This window comes from Hyperolius riggenbachi, chromosome 10 (assembly GCF_040937935.1).
Source record: "Hyperolius riggenbachi isolate aHypRig1 chromosome 10, aHypRig1.pri, whole genome shotgun sequence".
Classification (NCBI taxonomy): domain Eukaryota; kingdom Metazoa; phylum Chordata; class Amphibia; order Anura; family Hyperoliidae; genus Hyperolius; species Hyperolius riggenbachi.
Genome location: NC_090655.1, coordinates 214,777,533 through 214,801,139, shown reverse-complemented (window position 1 = coordinate 214,801,139; position 23,607 = coordinate 214,777,533). Strand labels below are relative to the sequence as shown.

The window sequence follows — 23,607 nt, the reverse complement described above, 5'->3', positions numbered from 1 at the left end:
TCACTCTGGCGTCCGTGATGCCTTGATGCGTACTCTTGTGCGGTCCCGCCGGCCAATCACCGCACAGAGCGTCAGCTTCAGGAAGTAAACACTGCACGTCACAACGTGCAGTGAATATTAATTAGCCATGTGCCTGGCCGCTCTCCGCTCCTCCCCAACATGACTGCGCATGTGCAGACAGTCTAACGTGGCTTAAGCCGCTCTAACGCCGTAGCATGCTGCACTTTCAGGAGAACGTGCAGCGTTACATGTAACGCAACGTGGGCTGTGTGAACAGCCCACTTGTGTTACATTGCTGTGCGTTGGGGGAGCGTTACAGGCGCACTAGCGCGCGCGTGTAACGTCCCTGTGTGTAAGCAGCCTTAAAGTGGGACCTCAACTCTTGCGCAGGACAGAATGAAAACATATAAATGCACCCTGTATGTATTTAATTTAGCCTGTCTAATTCCCCCTCATCTGTGAATAATCACAATTGTAATTTGAGAAATTGCCCTTTACTACAGGTAAAGTAACCCCCCATTTATTGCACAGGTAGCCAGAGGAGGCCCCCCATTTAAAGTATAGGTAGCTAGATGACCCCCAGTTAGGATAGGTAAACACATGATCCCCATTTATCATATATAGCCATATGATTCCCTATGAGAGTCTGCAGCAGCTTTGCCTTCTCTAATTAATGCAGGCACACAAGTGAGTCCAAAGCCTGACGCTGCCTGCCTTTTATAAGGGGGGGGGGGGGGGGGAGTGGCTCCAATTGGGAGTGTAGCCTAATTGGCTACAATGTGCCTGCTGCTGACTGTGATGTAGAGGGTCAAAGTTGACCCTCATGATTAACTATGGGGGCGAACCGAACTTCCGGAAAAGTTTGCGGTTCTCCGCAATCGTGAACCCCGGAAGTACGCCGGGAACCATTCGCCAGCGAACCGTTCGGGCCATCTCTAGTGAACAGTGGAAGTTGGCATAATACTGTCTGCCGGTGAACAATTCGTGACATCTCTAGTGTTCACAATTCAAAATGATCTAGGCAAGAAGAGATTAGAACTCAAATCACAGACAGACAGCTCATGTGCAGTGTGCACCTGTGAAAGAGGTACATCTGGTGCTTCCATATACCCCATAGGACAAACCACAAAGCAGGATATGTTTTAGGGAGCTTTATTTGACATTAGTTTAAAAGTGACAAGTGTGAAAGATATTTAACTATAGGTAAGTAAACAGTCAAAGGAAAACTTTATTCTAAAACCCCAATAATAGCTTTGTGAGATAAATTTCCATAGTAGAATGAATTTTAGAACACTTCTATGGATATAGACTGTCTTGGCTTCTTCTGTCTTTTCACACAATCCCAGGCAAATTCATTGTGCCAGGCTCTCCTTTGCAACATCCTTCTTCTCATGCTCGCGCTTCTTCTCATGCACATGCATATACACGTGCGTGCAAGGCTAACCACAACTTCATCGGTTTTTCAAGGAGCATAATAACTTATGGCGTTATGCGTTACACCTGCCTTGACCTTTGCTTATGATCTCAATTATGTTCTGATCGGTGCCTGGCCTGCCCTGACCTTTGGCCTGGTATCACTTTATTGATTGACTGCATTGCAGCTTCTTCTGTTCTCCCTGGTCAACGTTGGGGTAGTCCCGGCGGTCATTACCTGGTAGACACCAGGCAGCAAAGTAGTCTGTCATCCCGTAGGGGTAGCAGCCCATCATGCCTTGTGGAGTGCTCTAGTGAAGACACATAACCATTTTTAGACCCCATGGGCTTGATTCACTAAGACAAATAGCACGCCTTATCAAAGTTTTCACGCCTTATCAGAGTAGCATAGCGAGCGCTACAAACCCCCAGGGGCTCAGGGCAGGACAAGTGGAGCTCTCGTCATTGCCAATTAGCAGGCATAAGTTTGCAATGCTACTTTGATAAGGCGTGGTAACTTTAATAAGGCGAAGGGCTCTGCCTTTGAAACAGGAGACCAGAGTTTGAATCTCGGCTCTGTCTGTTCAGTAAGCCAGCACCTATTCAGTAGGAGACCTTGGGCAAGTCTCCCTAACACTGCTACTGCCTATAGAGCGCGTCCTAGTGGCTGCAGCTCTGGCGCTTTGAGTCCGCCAGGAGAAAAGCGCGATATGAATGTTCTGTGTTTGTTTATTTGTCTTAGTGACTCAAGCCCCATGTCTTGGAAGAGTCCACGCTAATTGCTAGTGCTTCATCATCAGGTCCTCCTGCCTTGCATCACAAGCCTAACACAGTGAAGAAAATTGGGGTTGTTGGTTTTTGCTAGGGATGGGACGACGAATCCGGCGAATCCACAAATCCCTCAAATATTGGGGAATATTCGAGATTCATGAATTCGAATCCCGATGCCATTTTTCATTTTCCGAATTCGCCGAATCCCGACGCTGCATCGCCGCACATCCACGGCTCCCCCCGCTCTCTCTCGTCCTCTTCCGACCCCCCCGCGCCTCCTCCACCCCCCCCCCCCCGGCCGCATAATTAGCATCAACTCATTATCCAGAGCAGATACTGGGCAACTATACCACGGATCGCACAATTCTTATGTGCAGAATTTGTTAGCTTCGAGAATCGAAAGGTTCGAGATATTCGAGAACCTTTTGAAATTCGGATCCGGATTTGGATTTGAAGAAATTGTGGATTCGTCCCATCCCTAGTTTTGGCACTACAGAGTCGGTGATGGTGCAGTAAACATACAGTGGTACAGTAAGCCAGTTCTTATGCATCCAGTGAATACAGTACATTTACAGGTTAAGCATGGATGAAGAGATACAGAGAGATGTACCAACAAGGAGAAGGACAAGGCTGGTAATCCGCTGCCATCTGTGGCACTCAAACATTTTGCAGTGATACTTGAATTGGATCCCGTGGTCTGTCCTTGGAGAAGAGAGAGTACTGTACATTACACAAGGAAAGGCCTAGGTCCTGATGTCCAGTTGGCTGACTGGCCTGGATGGTGATCCGAGGTGGCTGGCAATGGTGAACCTGCCGTCACTGGATGCGAGGGGGAGGCCTGTTTCCCTTTAACATCCAATTTGTTGCAGAGCAGTGGGTCCATGTAGGGAGGGCTGCAATGTCCTTGCTGGCATGCAGTAGCAGTGGTGGCCTGACAGGGAAGAGGGATGGTACGTATCCGGTAGCCTGGCTCCTCTGGGCAGCAGCTGGCAATCAGTGATGCTCGGATACCCCTTTTTATTATTCGAGTTAGGTCGAATTCGAATAGTAAATTATTCGAGTTCGGTCGAATATTCGAGTCGAATATTTTTTACTATTCGATTCGACCTCGAAATTCGAGCTCACTATTCGAGTCGGTATTTGAGCTCATTATTCAAGCTGACTATTCAAATTGGCCTTAAATAGCTTCCAACACTTGTTTTGGGGGTGAATGATGCAAGAAACATCTTTTTTTCCAAGTAACAACAGCAAGTGATTATGTGGGGATGTTCCAAAAAAAAAAAAAGTGGAAAGAGAAGTTGTGTCCAAAATTCTGTTCAGTACTGTATACTTCTTCTTCTTCTTCTTCTATATCTTCTTCTTCTTCTATATCTTCTTCTTCTTCTTCTTCTTCTTCTTTTTCTTCTTCTTCTTCTATATCTTGGCAGAGTGGCAGCAGAAGGTAAATCTGTGTACCCTGGCAGTGGGGAACACAGACAGACAGCAGCAGCAGCAGGAGGAATGGAGGAGTAGTGTGAGTGTGGCAGCAGGTAGGCAGCGTGACATAATAGCCCTGGTACCTAGCGGTGATATCAGGGCTGTAAATAAACACAACAGGAGGTCCCAGACAGCGGTCGTGCAGCCCACATCGTGTCCAATACACAACTGGGACAACACAGATTTCAACCCGGGCACCTCTGAAAAATTGAACCTTTTTTTTTTTTTTTTTTTTTTTTTACAGCAAATTACACATATAGCTATTGTTGGATGTAATAGCTGGTGGCAGAGTGGCAGCAGAAGGTAAATCTGTGTACCCTGGCAGTGGGAAACACAGATAGACAGCAGAAGGGCAGTACACAGCAGCCCACTGTAGGTGTAAAATGTGTGGCTACAGGCGACGTAATAGTCAAACTGAACCAGGCTGGCTTAGTAGTGAGCAGGAGCCAGGAGGTGGTAAAGGGTGGTAAGGCATATTAACGATGGTTCCGGCAGCCAGTTCATGTCCCCCTCTCGCCGACAACAGGGTCCAGGAACTCGCCTTCCACCCACGCCTGGTTCATCTTGAGAAACGTCAGTCTGTCCACAGACTTGTGAGACAGACGTGAGCGTTTCTCGGTGACCACGCCACCAGCTGCACTGAAGCAGCGCTCGGACAGCACGCTGGAAGGGGGACAGGACAGCACTTCCAGGGCATACTGCGCCAGCTCGCTCCAGATCTCCAGGCGCTTGACCCAATACTCCATGGGATCAACAGGGGCATCACTGTCAAGCCCGCTGTAGGACCCCATGTAGTCAGCCACCATGCGGGTCAGGCGCTGGCTGTGACCGGAGGAGGATGCTGCTGCATGCACCTCCTCTCTAGTCACTGCTGGAGCCTCTACAGTCCTGTAGAGCTCGTTGCTGAGAGACAGCAGGTCTGTGGGGCGCTAGCTGCTGGATGCAGGCACCTGCTGCTGCCTCTGTGCTGGCTGGACAGTGGGGGTGGAAGGCTGGGGGAAGGCTTCCTCCAAGCGCTCAACAAGGGCCTGCTGCAAGCTCCTTATTTGTTGCGCTGGGTCTCCTCCTGTAGGAGGCAGGAACTGGCTCAACTTCCCCTTGAGGCGCGGGTCCAACATCATGCTGATCCAGATGTCCTCCCTCTGCTTCATCTGGATCACCCTGGGGTCCCTGCGCAGGCACGTCAGCATGTGCGCTGCCATTGGGAAGAGGTGGGCCACGTGTGCTGGCACATCGACGGCAGTGCTGTCCTCATCCTCCTCCTCTGCCGCCTCATCCTCTCTCCACCCCCTCACTAACTCAGCTGCACTGTGCTGATCCCCCTCATCAGCAGCAAGGTCAGGGACCTCCACCAAGTCCTCCTCCTCCTCCTCCCACTCAGAGGTGGACTGTGCAGCTGCATGCCGCTCCTGCTGGGCCAAGGCTGCCGCTCCCTGTTCCAGCAAAGCATCGAGGGCCCTGTTCAGCAGACAAACCAGGGGCACCCACTCGCACACCATAGCATGGTCCCTGCTCACCATGTTGGTGGCCTGCAGAAAGGGAGCCAGCACTAAGCACACCTGCTGCATGTGCCCCCAGTCGTCATCGGGGACGATGGACGGGATGTTGCTGGTCTTGTCCCTTTTCTGAGCGGCGGACACAGTGGCCAGGGCAAGGTACTAGTTGACAGCGTGCTTCTGTTCAACCAGACGCTCCAACATCGCCAGGGTGGAGTTCCAGCGAGTTGGAACGTCAAGGATCAGCCGATGGCATGGCAGCTCCAGCTCCTTTTGCACGTCTTCCAGGCTCGCAGAGGCTGCAGGCGAGCACCGGAAGTGACGCACAACATTCCTTGCCGTTTCCAGCAGTTCACCCATCCTCTGGTAGGTGCGCAAGAACTTCTGCACCACCAGGTTCAGCACGTGGGCAAGACAGGGGATGTGGGTCAGGTTTCCCCTGTCGATTGCGGCAACCAGATTGGCCCCATTGTCGACCACCACCTCTCCGACTCTGGGGGTCAGCCAAATCCTCTCCTGCTCCTGGAGTTTGGCCAACACATGGGTTGCCGTCAGTTTGGTCTTCCCAAGGCTGACCAACTGCAGCAGCGCTTGGCAGTGGCGTGGCTTCACGCTGCTGCTGAGGCGGGGGGTTTGGCCAGGTGTGCCGGAGGATGGCAGAGGATCGGAGGAACCTGCTGCAGTTCCCCTGACCCTGCGGGGTGGCACCACCCACTGTGTTGCTGCTGCTGCTGTGCCCGCTGCTGCTCTCCCATCCTCACCCCCTTCCACCAAGCTGTCCCAGTGAACAGTGAAGGACAGGTAGCGGCCTGTCCCGAAGCGGCTGCTCCAGGAGTCCATGGTGACGTGGACCCTTTCACCAACCGCGTGCTCCAGCCCTCGCTCCACATTGGCCATGACAAAGCGGTGCAGTGCAGGCATGACCTGGCGGGCAAAGAAGTGTCTGCTGGGGAGCTGCTAGTCTGGGGCTGCACAAGCAAGCAGCGCACACATGTCGCTCCCCTCCTGCCCGAGCGTGTACGGCAGGAGTTGGGAGCACATGGCCCGTGCCAGCAAGCCGTTCAGCTGCCACACGCAACGGCTGCTGGGAGGCAGAGCCCTAACCACCCCCTGGAAGGACTCGCTCAAAAGGCTCTGGCGTCGCCTTTTGCTAGCACGGGAATCAGCGGAGACAGCAGAGAAGGCCACTGAGGACTGGCTGCCAGAACAGGCCTCAGTGTCGGCGGCAGGAGTTGCAGAGGGGGGAGGAGCAGTGCGTTTCCGCACTCCTGCTGGTGGTGCTGGAGGAGCAGGAGGGCAGGTGGCTGCTGTTGCTGCTGCTGCTGCTGAAGGCTGTGCAGTGATGGGTGTGGTGCCACTGCCAGCACCAGATGCCTTAAGCCTCTGGAACTCCTCATGCTGGTGGTAATGTTTAGCAGCAAGATGGTTGATGAGAGAGCTGGTGCTGAACTTTAAGGGGTCTGAACCTCTGCTCAACTTCCGCTGACAGTGGTTGCAAGTGGCGTACTTGCTGTAAACTGTGGGCATGGAGAAAAATTGCCAGATTGGTGACAAGAAAACCCCCCTACGGCCTGGAGCCGTTGCTGCCTGTCTCCCTGTGGTGGTTGGGGGGGGGGACGGCGGCTTGGGTGCGGCTGGTGGTGGTACTGGCAGATGCAGCTGCTGCTGCTGAGCCTGAGACACCAGCAGGCTGTGGGACCTGCCTACTGCTGCCAATGCTTGCAATGATGCGCCTCCTTGCAAGGCCCACAAGTGCATCCTCCTCCTCCTCCTCCTCCTCAGAGCTGCTGATGATGACATCCCCAGGTGCTGGTGGTGGCACCCAGTCTTTGTCTGTCACCCTGTCATCATCATCATCATCATCATCCCCTCCTGAAACATGTCCTGCTGGGATGATGACCCCCCAAACTCCTCTCCTGATGCATGGATGGGCTGCTTGACTGTCGCCACAGTCTTGCTGTCCAATCCCTCCTCCCCCAAAGTGCCCATCAGCATCTCCTCCTCAAAATCGCCAACAACAGCAGACAATTGACTCATGATGCCTGGGGTCAAAAGACTGCTGAATGACAGATCGTCAACTGACGGTGAACTGGCCTCCTCCCCCGGCCCTGCTGGGCGGCTGCTGCGAACAGGGGTGGTGGTGGTGGTGAGGGTGGAGGCCTCGGATGCAGAGCTGATGGCGGGCTGCTCATCCTCCGTCATCAGTTGCACCACAGTGGCTGCATCCTTTTCCTCAATGGGACGTTTCCGACCCGGCTGGAGGAAAATAGGAGCAGGTACTACACGCTGCTGCGGCTGTGTCTCTGCAGCGTGAGTTGCTGATGCTCCTGCTGGGCGCCCAAGGCATCCACGGCCAGTGGCTATAGGCGGAATGTTAGCCACTGACGCAGCTGCTGCTGCTGCGGAACTGTGCATGGTGGCGCGGCTTGCCACAATGCTGCTCCCTCTCCTCCTGATTCCCTTGCTGCCCTTCCCCTTGCCCAAACCGCGCTGGCTGCCACTTCCAGACATCTTAGATGTTTTGGGCGTAAACAAAAAAGTTTTTTAAAAGGGCGGGTGAAAAAGTGGGGAACTTTAATGGAGTGGGTTGGTGGGTGAGGTGACACTAATCACTAAGTGATTAGATCGCTAAGTGATTACTAGTACAGTACAAATACAAAATACAATAATCAGTAATCAGTAAGTGTGAACAGTGAACAGTGAGTGTGTCCCCTAGTACACTAACTAGAAAATACAATAATCAGTAGTAATCAGATTCAGTAGAAGGAAATAGAGTGTGTGTACACTACAGACAGTGCACACACACACACACACACACACACACACACACACACACACACACACACACACACACACACACACACACACACACACACACACACACACACACACACACACACACACACACACACACACACACACACACACACACACACACACACACACACACACACACACACACACACACACGCCTATGAACAGTGACTGAGTGTCCCTAGTACAGTAAGTACAACTAGAAAATACAATAATCAGATTCAGTAGTAACTAATCAGATGATTCAGTAGAAGGGAATACTGTGTACTGTGTACACTACAGACAGTGCACGCACACACACGCAGGAGCTATGAACAGTAACAGTGAGTGTCCCTAGTACAGTAGTATAACTACAAAATACAATAATCACTCAGTAAGTAAAGGACAAGACAGGGTAGAATACACAGCAGAAACACTGGTATAGATGAGAAATAAACTAACAGAGGACAGGAGGACAGCTGCCCACACAGCTTGCCTGCAGCAGCTGCCTGTCTCTATGTAACACACAAGCTACTAACTAAAATACAATCTCTATCTAGCTAACAACAATATAGGTGTATATAGCAGGTGTATGTGAGCAAAAACGCTAGGTGATTGACTACAATAGAGCACTTGCTAAGCCAAAGCACAAAGGAGCAGATCTCTCTCTGTACAAGTCAGGCAAGGACGGAAAAACCGAACATGGCGGCCGCTATTTATAGGGTAGGGGCTGGCCAGGGTCCCCCTCTGTGATTGGCTGCCGTCAGAGGGCCTGGGAGCCCTCTGATTGGCTCTAAGGACATCAATCTGGGCTATGACGCTATTCGAGCTCGGTATTCGAGCTCGAATAGCGCTGTTTGCTCGAATAGCGCGAATAGTGAGTGGGCTATTCCAGTTCACTCGAATAGCCCATTCGAATAGCTGCAGCTATTCGAGCTCGGTATTCGACCTCGAATAGCTGAAAAAGAGCTCGAATATTCGAGCTACTCGAATATTCGAGCTCTGCTGAGCATCCCTGTGTAGAGTGAGGAGGCTCCAACTTCCATGGAGGCGACATCGATAGCAGGTGACCTGGCCAGCTGGCAAGGGCCAAGTGTGACATTGTCCTGGTCGGTTAGCTCTCTCCCTCAGACTTCAGCTAAGAAACCAATATCACTTTCCCATGAATGACCCTTTAGCATCCTCTCAGGGGTGTGATGTACTTGTGCTAAATACAAACATGTTGCTGCAGTAACAAAACACTCCTAAAACTACAACACGCCTGTCATGAGCTTCAGAGAGGCTGTGGTGCATCTGGTGTGCAACAAATGTTGCCTTATGCATAAAGCATTTCCCACAATCTGCACTAAGACACTAACCAGTGGGACTTCTCTGGTGTCTAAGAAGGTTTCCTATCAAAATGGATCATTCCCCGCAATCTGAACAGGAAAAGGCCGTTCAACTGTGTGACTTCTCTGGTGTAAAAGAAGATATTGTTTATCACAGAAACATTTCCCACACTCTGCACAAAAAGGGCACTTCCCCGTGAGACTTCTCTGCTGTCTACAAAGCTTATGTTTATCAATTAACTATTCCTCACACTCTGAACAGGGATACACGTGATCACCTGTTCATTTTCTTTGGCGGTTAAATAAATACCCTTTATTATTTTAACATTTCCCACACTCTGAACATGAATTAGGAGGATGCTCACCTGTAGGAACAGTCTGATGGAAAATAAGGTCAGATATAAAAAGAACAATTCTGCCACATTGGTTTGCAGTGTTTGTCACATGCCTGGTGCTTGTCATTGTACTCAGGCTATGGTTTCATAATCTGGCCCCCGACCAACGACCATGGCCTGGTATCACCCTTGAAGGTGTATTCAGCATACACTGTTTAATTGTTTATTTCATTTCTTTTCATTTGTTCTCTTGGCAGTCTACCTCCCTTCCCTGTTGCCTCTCTCCCCTGGTTAGGCTATACTCAGACCACAAACCTTCCCCAATGTCTTGCAGCTGCTGAAAGTTACCTGGTTCACATTTTGATGCCGATGTTAACTGTCTAAAGATCATAAGACCCTTTTCCACGAGCAGTTGATAGGCAGTGGAAAGACTGACACACAACTCATAACTGTTATCCGCTGCCTGCTAACTGCCCGTGCCCGCTGCTAACTGCTGTGCTCACTGAATGTGCAGTTTTGCAGCCCTTGGAAAAGGGCCCTTAGTGTTCTCTGTTCAGGTTGGGATCCTATCTACCCTCCTCTCATTTACTCTAATTCTGCACCGAATCTGCACATTTTGTGATCTACTCACTCTGCATTAGTGATGGGCGAACAGTGTTCGCCACTGTTCGGGTGCGCCCGGATTTTGGCCTGTTCGGGTTCGGTTCGGCACCCCCCGAACACCTCATGGTGTTCGGGAGGGTGCTCGGGCACGCTGCCCGAACCCGAACAGGCCTTCTTTTTTCGGCCGAACACAGCCGTGTCCGGCCGAACATAGCCCCCTATAGGGTCCCAGCATAAAGGAAGAGCATGCCCCGAGCCCGGGGGGTCGGAAATGCCCCCCACCCCTCCCTGCTAAGCTCTCCCTTCTGCTGGACCCTATAAAATTAAATCTAAGTCCCCCGAAGGTACCTTGCAGGCTGGCAGGAGGAGGGCAGGAAGCAGGCAGCCGGAGAGCATAGGAGCTAGTACCATCTGGTACTTCCACCCTCTCTCTGATGCACTTCCTGTTTACTTTTGTAAGTCGCGTCAAGAGACAGCAGGAGTACAGCGATGACGCGTACGAGGGTACGTGTCATCATGTTCTGCTCTCTCTTGACGTGACTTACAAATGTAAACAGGAAGTGCGTCAGAGAGCGGGCGGAAGTATCAGATGGTACTAGCGCCTATGCTCTCCGGCTGCCCGCTTCCTGCCCTCCTCCTGCCAGCCTGCAAGGTACCTTCGGGGGACTTAGATTTAATTTTATAGGGTCCAGCAGAAGGGAGAGCTTAGCGGGGAGGGGTGGGGGGCATTTCCGACCCCCCCCCCCCCCCCCCCCGCGCTCGGGGGCATGCTTTCCCTTTATGCAGAGACCCTATAGGGGCCCCAAAGGGACATGTTCGGGTTGGGTTCGGCCCGAACATGCCGAATATCGGGGGCATGTTCGGCCGAACCCGAACATCTGGATGTTCGCCCATCACTACTCTGCATCTATTCTATTAACCATTAAGTGCCTCCTTTTCATCCCCTCTGTAACCATTGCCCATAGTCTCCCCCAGTCCCCAGTGTCTGCCTCGGCCTGACCAGCAGTCAGCATACACTTGTTTACTAGTATCTATAATGCAAGTCTAAGATTCTAGTTGGGAAATACAAACACTCTAGACATCTCATGTGTGATGTAGGCCCATCCTATGTGCTAGTATCCTGCACATTTCTCAGCCTGATATTCCCCTCCAGGGGTCAGTAGCCCCCCAGCCCCATATGATGCATGGCGGAGATACTTTTCTTCATATTGAGGGGGGAGTGACAGAAAACATTGTATATTAGACGTTGTATTCCCCCTGATAATGATGGAGACAGAAGAGATCGGGGGAGCAGTAAGCAGAGCTGGTCACATAAGAGCGGGATTTCCCGGCCGCAGCCTCCGCTCAGAAGTCCCCCGGAGCTGTAATGGGGGAGGGGAGACCCCTGCCAGCCGGGCGGCCACACACAGGGGGCACACTGCTATATACCGGAGGGAATAAACCCACGTTTCTCCCGGCAGGAAACACAAGCAGAGAGCCGAGCAGTGACAGCTGTGTGGAGAGGAGGGGCGGCAGAGAGTCCGGATCCCTCCAATAGGAAGACGAGGCGCGCTCCTATCAGCAGCCAATGGCAGCGCGGCCGGAGAGGCTATATATGCGCTGATTGGCGCTCTCCCTGCAATGTTACACTGTGTTGTGCAGGAAGATGGCAGAGACCGCACCAGCAGCCGCCCCTCCCGCAGCGGAGCCCGCCGCCAAGAAGAAGCAGAGCAAGAAGGCGGCAACCGGAGGAGCCAAGAAAGCCAGCAACAAGCCTTCCGGTCCCAGCGTGTCCGATCTGATCGTCAGAGCCGTGTCCGCCTCTAAGGAGCGCAGCGGGGTCTCCCTGGCCGCCCTGAAGAAGGCTCTGGCTGCCGGAGGATACGATGTAGAGAAGAATAACAGCCGCCTCAAGCTGGCCGTCAGGAGCTTGCTGACAAAGGGCACCCTTGTCCATGTCAAAGGTACCGGCGCCTCCGGCTCCTTCAAGATCAGCAAGAAGGAGGGCAGCAAAGACAAGGCGGCCGCCAAGAAAAAGCCGTCCGCTGCGGCTAAGTCCAAGAAGCCGGCTGCTGCGGCCAAGTCTCCAAAGAAAGCTAAGAAAGCCCCCAGTGCTGCCAAGAAGAGTCCGAAGAAAGCGGCCAAGAAACCTGCAGCCGCTAAGAGCCCGGCTAAGAAGGCAGCCAAGCCTAAAGCCGCTAAGAGCCCGGCAAAGAAGGCAGCCAAGCCTAAAGCCGCTAAGAGCCCGGCAAAGAAGGCAGCCAAGCCTAAAGCCGCTAAGAGCCCGGCAAAGAAGGCAGCCAAACCTAAAAAGGCCGCTCCTAAGAAGAAATAAGTCTAAGATTGTCTCTCATAAACCCAAAGGCTCTTTTCAGAGCCACCCAATCTCTCCCCCAAAGGGCTGTGATGTTTTCTGTTTGTCGGCGTGTAGGTAGTACATGTAACGGAGTGCATTGCAAACTTAGACATGTCATTGAGTCCAGCAATTTTCAAGCGATCCGTTACCCCCATATATCCTAGTCTGTTCATTGCTAAAACTGCCGGCAGCAGTACGTTTAAATGGTGTTACTCCTCTACCGGAATCCCAGCACTTCCAAGTCACACCCTGTACCGAAGGCTTAGATGTATGGCTACTGTGATGGCTGTTATATAACATGCTGCTTCACTCACCGCAGCTCAACGTATGTCGGCTAAGGCCACTTTCCTCTTAAAAATCCAATGTGTAATATATATGCACTACAGTGGCTTGTAGCTTTGCTCAAATGTCTGCAAGTCAAGTACCCGTCGGCGATGTCGAAGTGAATGGCTGAGACAAATGCAATGGCTTACTATACATTTGTTTAGTGATTAAGGCGGAAGGATCGGTCCCTACAGAGGGATCAGCGTTGCTGAATGCTGATCTGACCCGCTGTGTACTATGTAGAATCCGCTACTGTAATATATACTTGTTAGAAATTAGAACAATGTTATACTTCAGAGTGTTTCCTCGTGTAGAGAGCCGGTAGTGTCCTTGCATTTCCAAATCTCTCGGCCACCCACCTTCCCCTTGGATCAGACTGGCACATTGGAAGAGTTTAGTGATAATACACTTTGTAAAACTGCTCTGCAAGGAGAATGTGGGGTGGCTCTGAAAAGAGCCTTTGTGTGACGTAATAGGATGGCTGCGTGCCGTGATTAGGCCCTCTCGCCGCGGATCCTGCGGGCCAGCTGGATGTCTTTGGGCATGATGGTGACCCTCTTGGCGTGGATGGCGCACAGGTTGGTGTCCTCGAAGAGCCCCACCAGATAAGCCTCGCTGGCCTCCTGCAGAGCCATGACGGCCGAGCTCTGGAAGCGCAGGTCGGTCTTGAAGTCCTGAGCGATCTCCCGCACCAGGCGCTGGAAGGGCAGCTTGCGGATTAGCAGCTCGGTGGATTTCTGGTAGCGGCGGATCTCGCGGAGAGCCACAGTGCCGGGCCGGTAGCGGTGGGGCTTCTTCACTCCGCCGGTGGCTGGAGCGCTCTTACGGGCGGCTTTAGTAGCCAGCTGCTTGCGGGGAGCCTTCCCGCCGGTGGACTTGCGGGCTGTCTGCTTGGTTCTGGCCATGCCTGCTAATCAGCGTCACTAATGTGCTGCTGCGAATATGGGGAGACACAGCCGCCGCTACTCCTATTTATACTGAGCTCTGCCCTCTGATTGGTCGGGGCGTGTCTTGTCTCTCCCTGATTGGCTATTGGAGGGCATCCGTTATTGTTCAAATGTACCGCCAGGCTATTGTTCCAGCAGCAGCCCGCCAATTTCCCCTAAGAGGTCATTCTTGCCTATTAATTAAACTAAAAATAAAAAAAACTATACTAGGTAATTATAAAGCCGCGGGAAATAGTGGAAGGATTAGGAACATAAAATAAAGTACTTGTTTCTCTGCAGCTCACACAGCACAAGCTGTTATGTATCGGCTCAGATCAGAGGAGGAGAGGAGACCGGAGCCAGAGAGGAAACATTGTAACAGATGAGAGAAATAGATACATGAACAGCCCAAATATTGTATCTATCTAGGCAGCTGCAGCCGGCTGGGAAGCTACACATCACTTGTGACTACAGATTGGCGGGACGGAGGATCCCTGTCCCTCCCTGGCACCATTCATCAGCCACCAGTTACAGGCCGCTGTGCTGTTATGTGCGGCGAGGATCACTGGAAAGAATACACATGGATCACAGCAACGCTCACTGCAGATCTTCATTCATAGATATTATTACACACATCCCAGTATGTATCGAGGAAACGTGATTGGACGCTTAGGATAGCGGACAAACGAACATTTAAAAAGATACTGCAAGGTTTCGGCACCTCGCAATTCTTAAATGTACATAGATATATATCACTGTATTCTGGGAAAATACTTTGCGGCATATGAGAGCCTAAAGAATTTGCAGCGTCCTAAACAATAGGTGTGAGTACATATATTTCCCCTATTAATTAACTACCAACTTGTGACCAACTAAGCAGCCAGACGGGGATTCCATTGCTCTGACTGCGATAGGAATAGCCGTAATGTATAGTCAGGATATCATAGCCGATATGGGCCCGCCACGTGTTCTCTCCGTAATTCTAGTGTCCTTACTTACACCTAAAACCCCATAGAAAGGCAACAATAAGTTGAAGGACTTTAGCAATTTGAAGAGAGCTGATAAGTTACGTTATAGAGCAAATTATAAAGATACATCAGGCAAAACATTTAACTTCATGTGTGTTAAAATTGCATAGGACAGCTCTGTAGTGATTTGGTGGGTGGCTCTTAGAAGAGCCTTTGGGGTGTGCTTAGTATCCGGGCAGCGCTGTTACTTGGCGCTGGTGTACTTGGTGACGGCCTTGGTGCCCTCGGACACGGCGTGCTTGGCCAGCTCTCCCGGCAGCAGCAGGCGGACGGCGGTCTGGATCTCCCGGGAGGTGATAGTGTGGCGCTTGTTGTAATGAGCCAGACGGGAAGCTTCCCCAGCGATGCGCTCGAAGATGTCATTGACGAAGGAGTTCATGATGCTCATGGCCTTGGAGGAGATGCCGGTGTCGGGATGTACCTGCTTCAGCACCTTGTACACGTAGATGGCGTAACTCTCCTTCCTGCTCTTCCTACGCTTCTTGCCGTCCTTCTTCTGGTTCTTGCTCACAGCTTTCTTGGAGCCCTTCTTGGGGGCAGGAGCGGACTTGGCTGGCTCAGGCATGGCTGGAAGATGCTGCTTCTCAGTCACTGCGGAGTGCGGAGATATACAGAGAGGCCACAGCGCCGCCTCCCCTCCTTATATGGGCGGCCTATGCAAACGCAGCTACTGAGGAGCTGCTGTGCTGATTGGCAGCGTCACTGGCACCGCCCGATCACCGCCCCTTCTCCCTCATTGGTTTAGCACAACTACACACCGGCTATTCAGGTATAACATGCAGAGCACCGCCCTAGTCGCTGATTGGCGGATTGCTAGACCGAGCCGCCATTGGCAGTACTGAATAGCAGCCAATCAGGTGACAGCGCGGGACACAGCCTGCAGAGTATATATAGAAGGAGGAGGGCTGGATTAGGATACTTGCGTTGGAGAGACACATCCTGATTAGCTGCCATCATCATCATGTCTGGACGCGGCAAACAAGGCGGCAAGGCCCGTGCTAAGGCCAAGACTCGCTCCTCCCGGGCCGGCCTGCAGTTCCCAGTCGGCCGTGTTCACCGTCTGCTGAGGAAGGGCAACTATGCGGAGCGGGTGGGGGCCGGAGCTCCGGTCTATCTGGCCGCAGTGCTGGAGTACCTGACCGCTGAGATCCTGGAGCTGGCTGGCAATGCCGCCCGGGACAACAAGAAGACCCGCATCATCCCCCGCCACCTGCAGCTGGCTGTCCGCAACGACGAGGAGCTCAACAAGCTGCTGGGTGGGGTGACCATCGCCCAGGGGGGAGTCCTGCCCAACATCCAGGCCGTGCTGCTGCCCAAGAAGACCGAGAGCCACAAGGCGGCCAAGAGCAAGTAATTCCCTGCAGCAGCAGCCGGACACACACAGTACAGAACCACAAAGGCTCTTCTCAGAGCCACCCACACGGTCTATACAGAGCCGAGTACAGAACATACTTATCATATTGTCACATGTAGGTCGGGTATACAATATTTTTAGCGCGCACACTGATGTATCGGTATGAAGTAAAGATCGATGGATGGTTTTCTCAAAAACTATCATAATTGAATAATCTTATTTGCGGGTATATATTAGGCACTAATTGCTGGCAATCTGCGGGACGGATTTTGTCAAGTCATTGTTCCGCAGTAAAAATAGTTAAATACAGTAAAATGTTCAATTCGGCAGCAATATAGCTGCTTGTGTGACAGTGCAGCGGAGCAGGTGTCAGACATCCAATCCATTTAGGTTTTGCGCGTTTATGGATGAAGGGAGAGAAATTGTACACGGTGATTGGTTGGGTCAAATCAGTTGATAGTTTAATTATCAATTTGAAATGGTAACGGTTTTTCCCGCCACTATAGATCTGCACAAACTAACCCGTGACCGATATATCTCGATTTGCTCATTCTAAAATATAAATTCCCTGCGAGTATCGGCAATGCATTCCGCCTCCATTTTACCTATCGCTCTGCCGGTATTTCCTTTGCCAAGGCTATACTTTCCCCAAATATATATTTAATCTCATTGAAGTATTTCCCCAGATATTTGCGCAACAGCCAATAGATCGCTCCTCTATCGGTCATGGGCAGAGCGGTCGGACAATGAGCCTTTAGGTCAAACTGAACATAATTCGAGGAACAGGTAAAGCTGGCAACAGAGGGTTCCTGGCAGCTTGTTCAGCGATTAAATATACTGTACATTTACCTTTCTGCATGAAATACATTCTCCACGAATAGCTTACACTTCTGCATCTCTTTTGTGCTCAACCCAAACTGCTAAATGGCTGAGACACGTGCGTGTAGGAGAGCAATATGGTTACATATTCTTCTCAGAGCCACGCACACGGTCTATACAGAGCCTGATGCGCATTATATTGTTTCCTCTGCTGCATGCAGAGACGTGTCACACGATGGTGTGCTTACAAAGTCCACACCATATTAACGGAGATGATAGGTTAACGTTACAAACAATATTTCATAGACTAAAGCCAAGCTCCATATTGCCAAATACCATGTAAAAGAATCAGATGGATCCTCCTGTTTGGCAGCCACACGTGTTCCTGGCTCTGAATCAGATGCAATGTTATACGGCTGTACAGTAATCCTGATCCACAATCCCATAAGCAGATCAGCCTGCAGGCAGCACTCCTATACGGAAGCATTAGCGCTATTAGCACAGCAATAGAGAGCATCACGTGTGGTGGTGGTGGAGGGATCGTTCCTATTCAGGATGGATCGTAACAGGCTTGTTTTAATTAAAATAGTCATCACATTATAATCTTTTACAATTAATGTATTTCATCATTTGGGGTATTCATTAGAAACACCCAGTAGCGCCAACAAAGGCATATGTATCTGCACGGCCAATGTCTGATTCACAATGTAGAGGCAGTAATACTCTGGCAAAGCTATTGGCTGAGCGGAGACGTTTGTGTAGCTGTGATTGGCTAAGGCAGAGCAGTTGCGATTTTCAAATTTGCCGCCGAATTTCCGTGGAACAGGCGGGATGGATGTGCCGCTCTCTGTTGCGGCTATTATGTGATGCTGCACCGGCAGCTGCCCCATAATATTCAGCATTTCCCCGGCTGTGCTGCTCCCTGCAATGCCAGCTCAGAGTTCAGCCATAAGAGATATGCAGGATTGAGTTTATGTCGTAACAATGTCATTTACTACAAGGGAACAAATAGATCCTCTGGAGGAGACAAAGAGATCATTTAGTACAGCTGTCATAACATGTCCAGTGTGAGATAAACAGGACAGGAATCCATTAGGAGTGATATTTATGTTGGCTTCTGAGGAGAGAAAACCAATTACCGAATATAATCACTGGTCTCTCTGTACGCAGCGCTGCCAAACGTCAAGATATAGTAAAAGTAGAGCGACCAGACCCCGTAAGAAATTAAAAGGATAACAGCAACATTATGATATTCTATTCCTGGAGGGACAAATAGATCGTCATTTAGCAGCACAGCTGTTACATTATGCCCAGTGTGAGGGGAAACATGCCGGAGAGCCTATGCAGAAGTGTTACTTGTGATGCTTTGTGAGCTGACAGAGCACATTACTGCCAATATAAGCCCTGACCTGTAGGGAGCGCTGCTGCTAAATGTCAGAAATGTAACATTGTATGTAATATTAAAAGTAGAGGAAGCAGAACAACTACAAAGTAGACGTATAATGACTAACCCGCCCTTGGCTCCTCCCCCTCTGCGCAGTCTCCTGTCAGGTCCGCTCAGCCTGGATAAGAGGAGGGGAGGCGGCAGCGCACAGTATTGTGTATCTCCAGCAGAGAAGAAGCATCATGTCTGGCAGAGGAAAGGGCGGCAAAGGTCTCGGGAAAGGAGGCGCCAAGCGGCACAGGAAGGTGCTCCGGGACAACATCCAGGGCATCACTAAGCCCGCCATCCGCCGCCTGGCCCGCAGAGGGGGTGTCAAGCGTATCTCCGGCCTCATCTATGAGGAGACTCGCGGAGTGCTGAAGGTTTTCCTGGAGAATGTCATCCGCGATGCCGTCACCTACACCGAGCACGCCAAGAGGAAGACCGTCACCGCCATGGATGTGGTGTACGCCCTGAAACGCCAGGGGCGCACCCTCTACGGCTTCGGCGGCTAAACTACCCTGACTCCATCCCGACTACACAAAAACAAACGGCCCTTCTCAGGGCCACCCACCACCTCTATAGAAGCGCTCTGCAGTACTACCGCTAGAAGTATTGACCTATTACCTGACAGCTGAGGCACGCCGCTGCCAGGGGAACCGGAGGACGCCGCATTTAAAGGCACAGCTTCACCGCCATAGTAGGTCCGATGCTACTATAGCTGCCTGCACACCACACCTCGAGGCCATCAGATGCTGCTGCTGCTGCCTCCATACTCCCCCAGTTAACCATCCTGGAGTCTTCTGCCTGTAACTTATATCTTCCCAGGGGCTAGGCCACTTGCACTCCATCAAGCAGCTCTCCAAGCTACAGATCCAGCATGGGACTACCCCTAAGATGTGATGTTCGGATCTTTTCAATGATCTGGATGATTCGAATCGGATCATTGAAAAGATCTTGATCTTTGATCCGAATCTGGGATCATTTTACAAGGGAAGAATTCGGGGGTGAGATGACTAACAGGACAGGAGAAGGGGAGGGGGGTGGACACACAGAGAAGGGGAGAAGATGGGCAGGGAGTGGACAGAGAAGGGAGGAGGGACGAGCAGAAATGTTTGTTTGCACGTAATACCCACTTGCTGCAATCATGCTTTACATGTCACCTATATGTTCATCTGTATACTCCCAACTCCCATTCCCCAAAGCATTCCCAGAAGTGAAGTGCAGCTGTATAGAGCAGTGCAGGAGGATCATATTGCTCAGCAATTACAGTGCCTGCCCTTTTCTAGCCCAGCCTGCTGCCTGTAATGTTACTGAGCTGTGCCAAAAGTTTCCAATGTGTTCACTGTGCTCAACTACGGAACAAGACAGCCTATAATGAGCAGCACATTTCAGCAAGTATGTGTGCTCTACACATATCTGGCAGTGGCACCGATGTCTCCTCTCTCTCATCTACCTGTGGCTGTGCAAGGCTGCCTCCCCTTTAACAGAGCGATCCATCTCTGCTCTGCTTCCAGGACCCCGCTGAGAGGGGGTGTGTTGCTCCTGGCCCCGCCCCATTTGCGATCCGAATCACTCATTTTGATGATTCGGATCTAAGATCCGAATCGTTCATAATCCGGACAACACTACTAGCCCTAGCCGTGGGTCTGACTCGGCCCTAGCCCTGCAGGGAAGTTGTGTAAGCTGCATTGGAGAAATGGCTTTACCGACAACGCACCGACTTCAGCCACTTCGACACCTAGCACTATCCCTAACTTTGGGTACCAATCTCTGCAGTGGACAAAGCCAGCCAGTGAGACACAAATGGACACTAACCGACCAGGTTGTGCCGCAATCCTAAGGGGACTCTATCACTGTCCTTTCCACTTTCCTCTCTCCTCTCTGTCTCTCTCCTAGGGTTAGACTGGGGGGCATCTGATTCAAAGTATCGCTGCAAAGCATTTTGAGTGCCATGGACGGCAGCGGATTACCCCCCTAGTCCTTTACCTGGGGTTATCTCTCTCTTTCTTCCTTATTCTTTCTTTTTTAGCTATCCCTTCTCTCTTTCTCTATCCACTCTTTACCAGGGCACATTGCGGGACATCTGGAACTGCTGCGGAGCGAGCACCGCCGGTAGATGTGGCTGCTCCCCTCACACAGCACTCCAGACTTCCCCACGCGTCCTTCACTATAGTTATTATGTGCTGTATGTATATATAAGTATATGCTTACTTTGTTCCATACTGTACCTGATTGGATGTTTTAAGGCAGGGGTCTCAAACTCACGGGCCATTTGCGGCCCTCGATACAATATTTTATCCGCCGGCATTTCCTGGAAGGGGCAGAGCTTTCAACTTCAGCTCTGCCCCTCCTGACGTCAATCGCCGCGCATCGCTGCTTCTCCCCGCCTCTCTCTGTGAAGGAAGAGTGAGAGGGCCAGAGGGGCAGGCAGAGGCGGTGATGCACTGCGATTGTGAAATCCTTTATGCGGCCCAGCCTCATCCTGACTTTGCCTCCTGCGGCCCCCAGGTAAATTGCGTTTGAGACCCCTGTTTTAAGGATTGCATGTATGTGTTTGTACCATCTCCGACCCTGTATGAGCCAAAAACAATTCCGGGTACAACCCCCATTGTACTTTGCAAAATAAATGATTCTGATTCTGTATGTGAGGTCAGTATGACACATCTGGGGATACAATAGGTATGGTTCACAAAGCGTTGTGATCGTCTTGGTTTTCACTTTATCTAGGTTACATTTGAAAGCTTCCAAAGAGCAATCTAAAATGTAATTAAAGTAAGAAAAGTAACATTGAAGGTAGCTAGGAACCACTTCCTATAAGTGATTATCTTGCTTGTAAATATACTGAAAGGTTGTTACTAAAAAAAAAAAAAAAAATCGGGTTAGAAGTCATTTTATTTGAAGTTTTGAGAATAGAGCCCATTGTAACCGTATGGCCCCGGTACTCCCACTTGCCTGAACGCTTTGGCAGCTTGTGCTTGGCGCAGAGCAGATACAAACACGTAAATGTAAATCGTGCAGCTGTTAGATGTGAGCTTAGTATGTATCCATCTGAGGAAACAAAGTTTCACCCACATTCTCAGGACCACCCACTGCCTCTATAGAAAGCGCTATGGTAGTACTTTGTGCATCCATGTTATATTGTTTGTTACATTAATTTCCGTTATAGTATCGGGGACTACAGTCGTTTTTCAGACCACAGGTTTAATGTTCACCACACGGTGGCAGCACTTTATTGTACAAGGATCCTTCTCCTTGTACAATAAAGTGCTGCCACCGTTGAGAAGTTCATATACACTGTAGCAGGAACTGAGATTTAATACATTATACATCGGGAAGGAGGGAGTATATTGAGTAGTTTCTGTACACTGTAGCAGTAGCTGAGATTTGATACATTATTATACATAGGGAAGGAGCGAGTATTGAGCAGTTTCTGTACACTGTAGCAGTAGGTGAGATTTGATACATTATTATACATAGGGAAGGAGGGAGTATTGAGCAGTTTCTGTACACTGTAGCAGTAGGTGAGATTTGATACAGTGTATAGAAACTGCTCAATACTCCCTCCTTCCCTATGTATAATAATGTAGCAGTAGGTGAGATTTGATACATTATTATACATAGGGAAGGAGGAAGTATTGAGCAGTTTCTGTACACTGTAGCAGTAGCTGAGATTTGATACATTGGGCTCTTTTCACAAAACCATGTGCGGTAACTTTTTTGGGTGAAAAATTACCTCCAGTGATAATTCACTAAAAATAGTGAAAATAGTGAGTATTCACTAAAAATGTACCAAGTGTGATAAATGTTTGATAAAAGTGCAGTAAAACAGTCAGTAATATGTACGGAAATAAAGGTTTTTTTGACCACTGTAGGGCAGCCCATATGCTTGTCACCCATTACACAGAGACGACCCAGGAAAGCCTGTCACATTTAGGCTACTTGCACACTAAGACGTTGCGTTAGGTGCCACGTTAAGGTCGCATAACGTGCACCTAACGCGACGCCTGGTGCTCTTCTATGTGGACGTCAGAGTGAGCCGCGTTGTGCAGCTCACTCTGGCGTCCGTGATGCCTTGATGCGTACTCTTGTGCGGTCCCGCCGGCCAATCACCGCACAGAGCGTCAGCTTCAGGAAGTAAACACTGCACGTCACAACGTGCAGTGAATATTAATTAGCCATGTGCCTGGCCGCTCTCCGCTCCTCCCCAACATGACTGCGCATGTGCAGACAGTCTAACGTGGCTTAAGCCGCTCTAACGCCGTAGCATGCTGCACTTTCAGGAGAACGTGCAGCGTTACATGTAACGCAACGTGGGCTGTGTGAACAGCCCACTTGTGTTACATTGCTGTGCGTTGGGGGAGCGTTACAGGCGCACTAGCGCGCGCGTGTAACGTCCCTGTGTGTAAGCAGCCTTAAAGTGGGACCTCAACTCTTGCGCAGGACAGAATGAAAACATATAAATGCACCCTGTATGTATTTAATTTAGCCTGTCTAATTCCCCCTCATCTGTGAATAATCACAATTGTAATTTGAGAAATTGCCCTTTACTACAGGTAAAGTAACCCCCCATTTATTGCACAGGTAGCCAGAGGAGGCCCCCCATTTAAAGTATAGGTAGCTAGATGACCCCCAGTTAGGATAGGTAAACACATGATCCCCATTTATCATATATAGCCATATGATTCCCTATGAGAGTCTGCAGCAGCTTTGCCTTCTCTAATTAATGCAGGCACACGAGTGAGTCCAAAGCCTGACGCTGCCTGCCTTTTATAAGGGGGGGGGGGGGGGGGGGGGAGTGGCTCCAATTGGGAGTGTAGCCTAATTGGCTACAATGTGCCTGCTGCTGACTGTGATGTAGAGGGTCAAAGTTGACCCTCATGATTAACTATGGGGGCGAACCGAACTTCCGGAAAAGTTTGCGGTTCTCCGCAATCGTGAACCCCGGAAGTACGCCGGGAACCATTCGCCAGCGAACCGTTCGGGCCATCTCTAGTGAACAGTGGAAGTTGGCATAATACTGTCTGCCGGTTAGTGTTGGGCGAACATCTAGATGTTTGGGTTCGGGCCGAACAGGCCGAACATGGCCGCGATGTTCGGGTGTTCGACCCGAACTCCGAACATAATGGAAGTCAATGGGGACCCGAACTTTTGTGGTTTGTAAAGCCTCCTTACATGCTACA

At 50.6% G+C, this 23,607-nt stretch overlaps 5 protein-coding genes across 5 annotated transcripts; 3 read left to right on the top strand and 2 right to left on the bottom strand.

Annotated features, from left to right (window-relative positions):
- Positions 1–11,860: 11,860 nt before the first annotated feature.
- On the top strand, positions 11,861–12,529 carry LOC137536309 (histone H1A-like). The gene has a single exon (XM_068258444.1). The coding sequence runs from the start codon at positions 11,861–11,863 to the stop codon at positions 12,527–12,529; it is 669 nt and encodes a 222-aa protein (XP_068114545.1).
- Positions 12,530–13,368: 839 nt separating this feature from the next.
- On the bottom strand, positions 13,369–13,798 carry LOC137536308 (histone H3). Its single transcript, XM_068258443.1, has one exon. The coding sequence runs from the start codon at positions 13,777–13,779 to the stop codon at positions 13,369–13,371; it is 411 nt and encodes a 136-aa protein (XP_068114544.1). The 5' UTR covers positions 13,780–13,798.
- A 1,198-nt stretch (positions 13,799–14,996) lies between these two features.
- On the bottom strand, positions 14,997–15,393 carry LOC137536313 (histone H2B 1.1-like). The gene has a single exon (XM_068258448.1). It carries the CDS (start codon positions 15,391–15,393, stop codon positions 15,013–15,015), a length of 381 nt encoding a protein of 126 aa, XP_068114549.1. The 3' UTR covers positions 14,997–15,012.
- Positions 15,394–15,789: 396 nt separating this feature from the next.
- On the top strand, positions 15,790–16,211 carry LOC137536306 (histone H2A type 2-B). Its single transcript, XM_068258442.1, has one exon. The coding sequence runs from the start codon at positions 15,790–15,792 to the stop codon at positions 16,180–16,182; it is 393 nt and encodes a 130-aa protein (XP_068114543.1). The 3' UTR covers positions 16,183–16,211.
- Positions 16,212–18,621: 2,410 nt separating this feature from the next.
- Positions 18,622–19,179, top strand: LOC137536305 (histone H4). Its single transcript, XM_068258441.1, has one exon. The coding sequence runs from the start codon at positions 18,628–18,630 to the stop codon at positions 18,937–18,939; it is 312 nt and encodes a 103-aa protein (XP_068114542.1). The 5' UTR covers positions 18,622–18,627; the 3' UTR covers positions 18,940–19,179.
- The last annotated feature ends 4,428 nt before the right edge of the window (positions 19,180–23,607 follow it).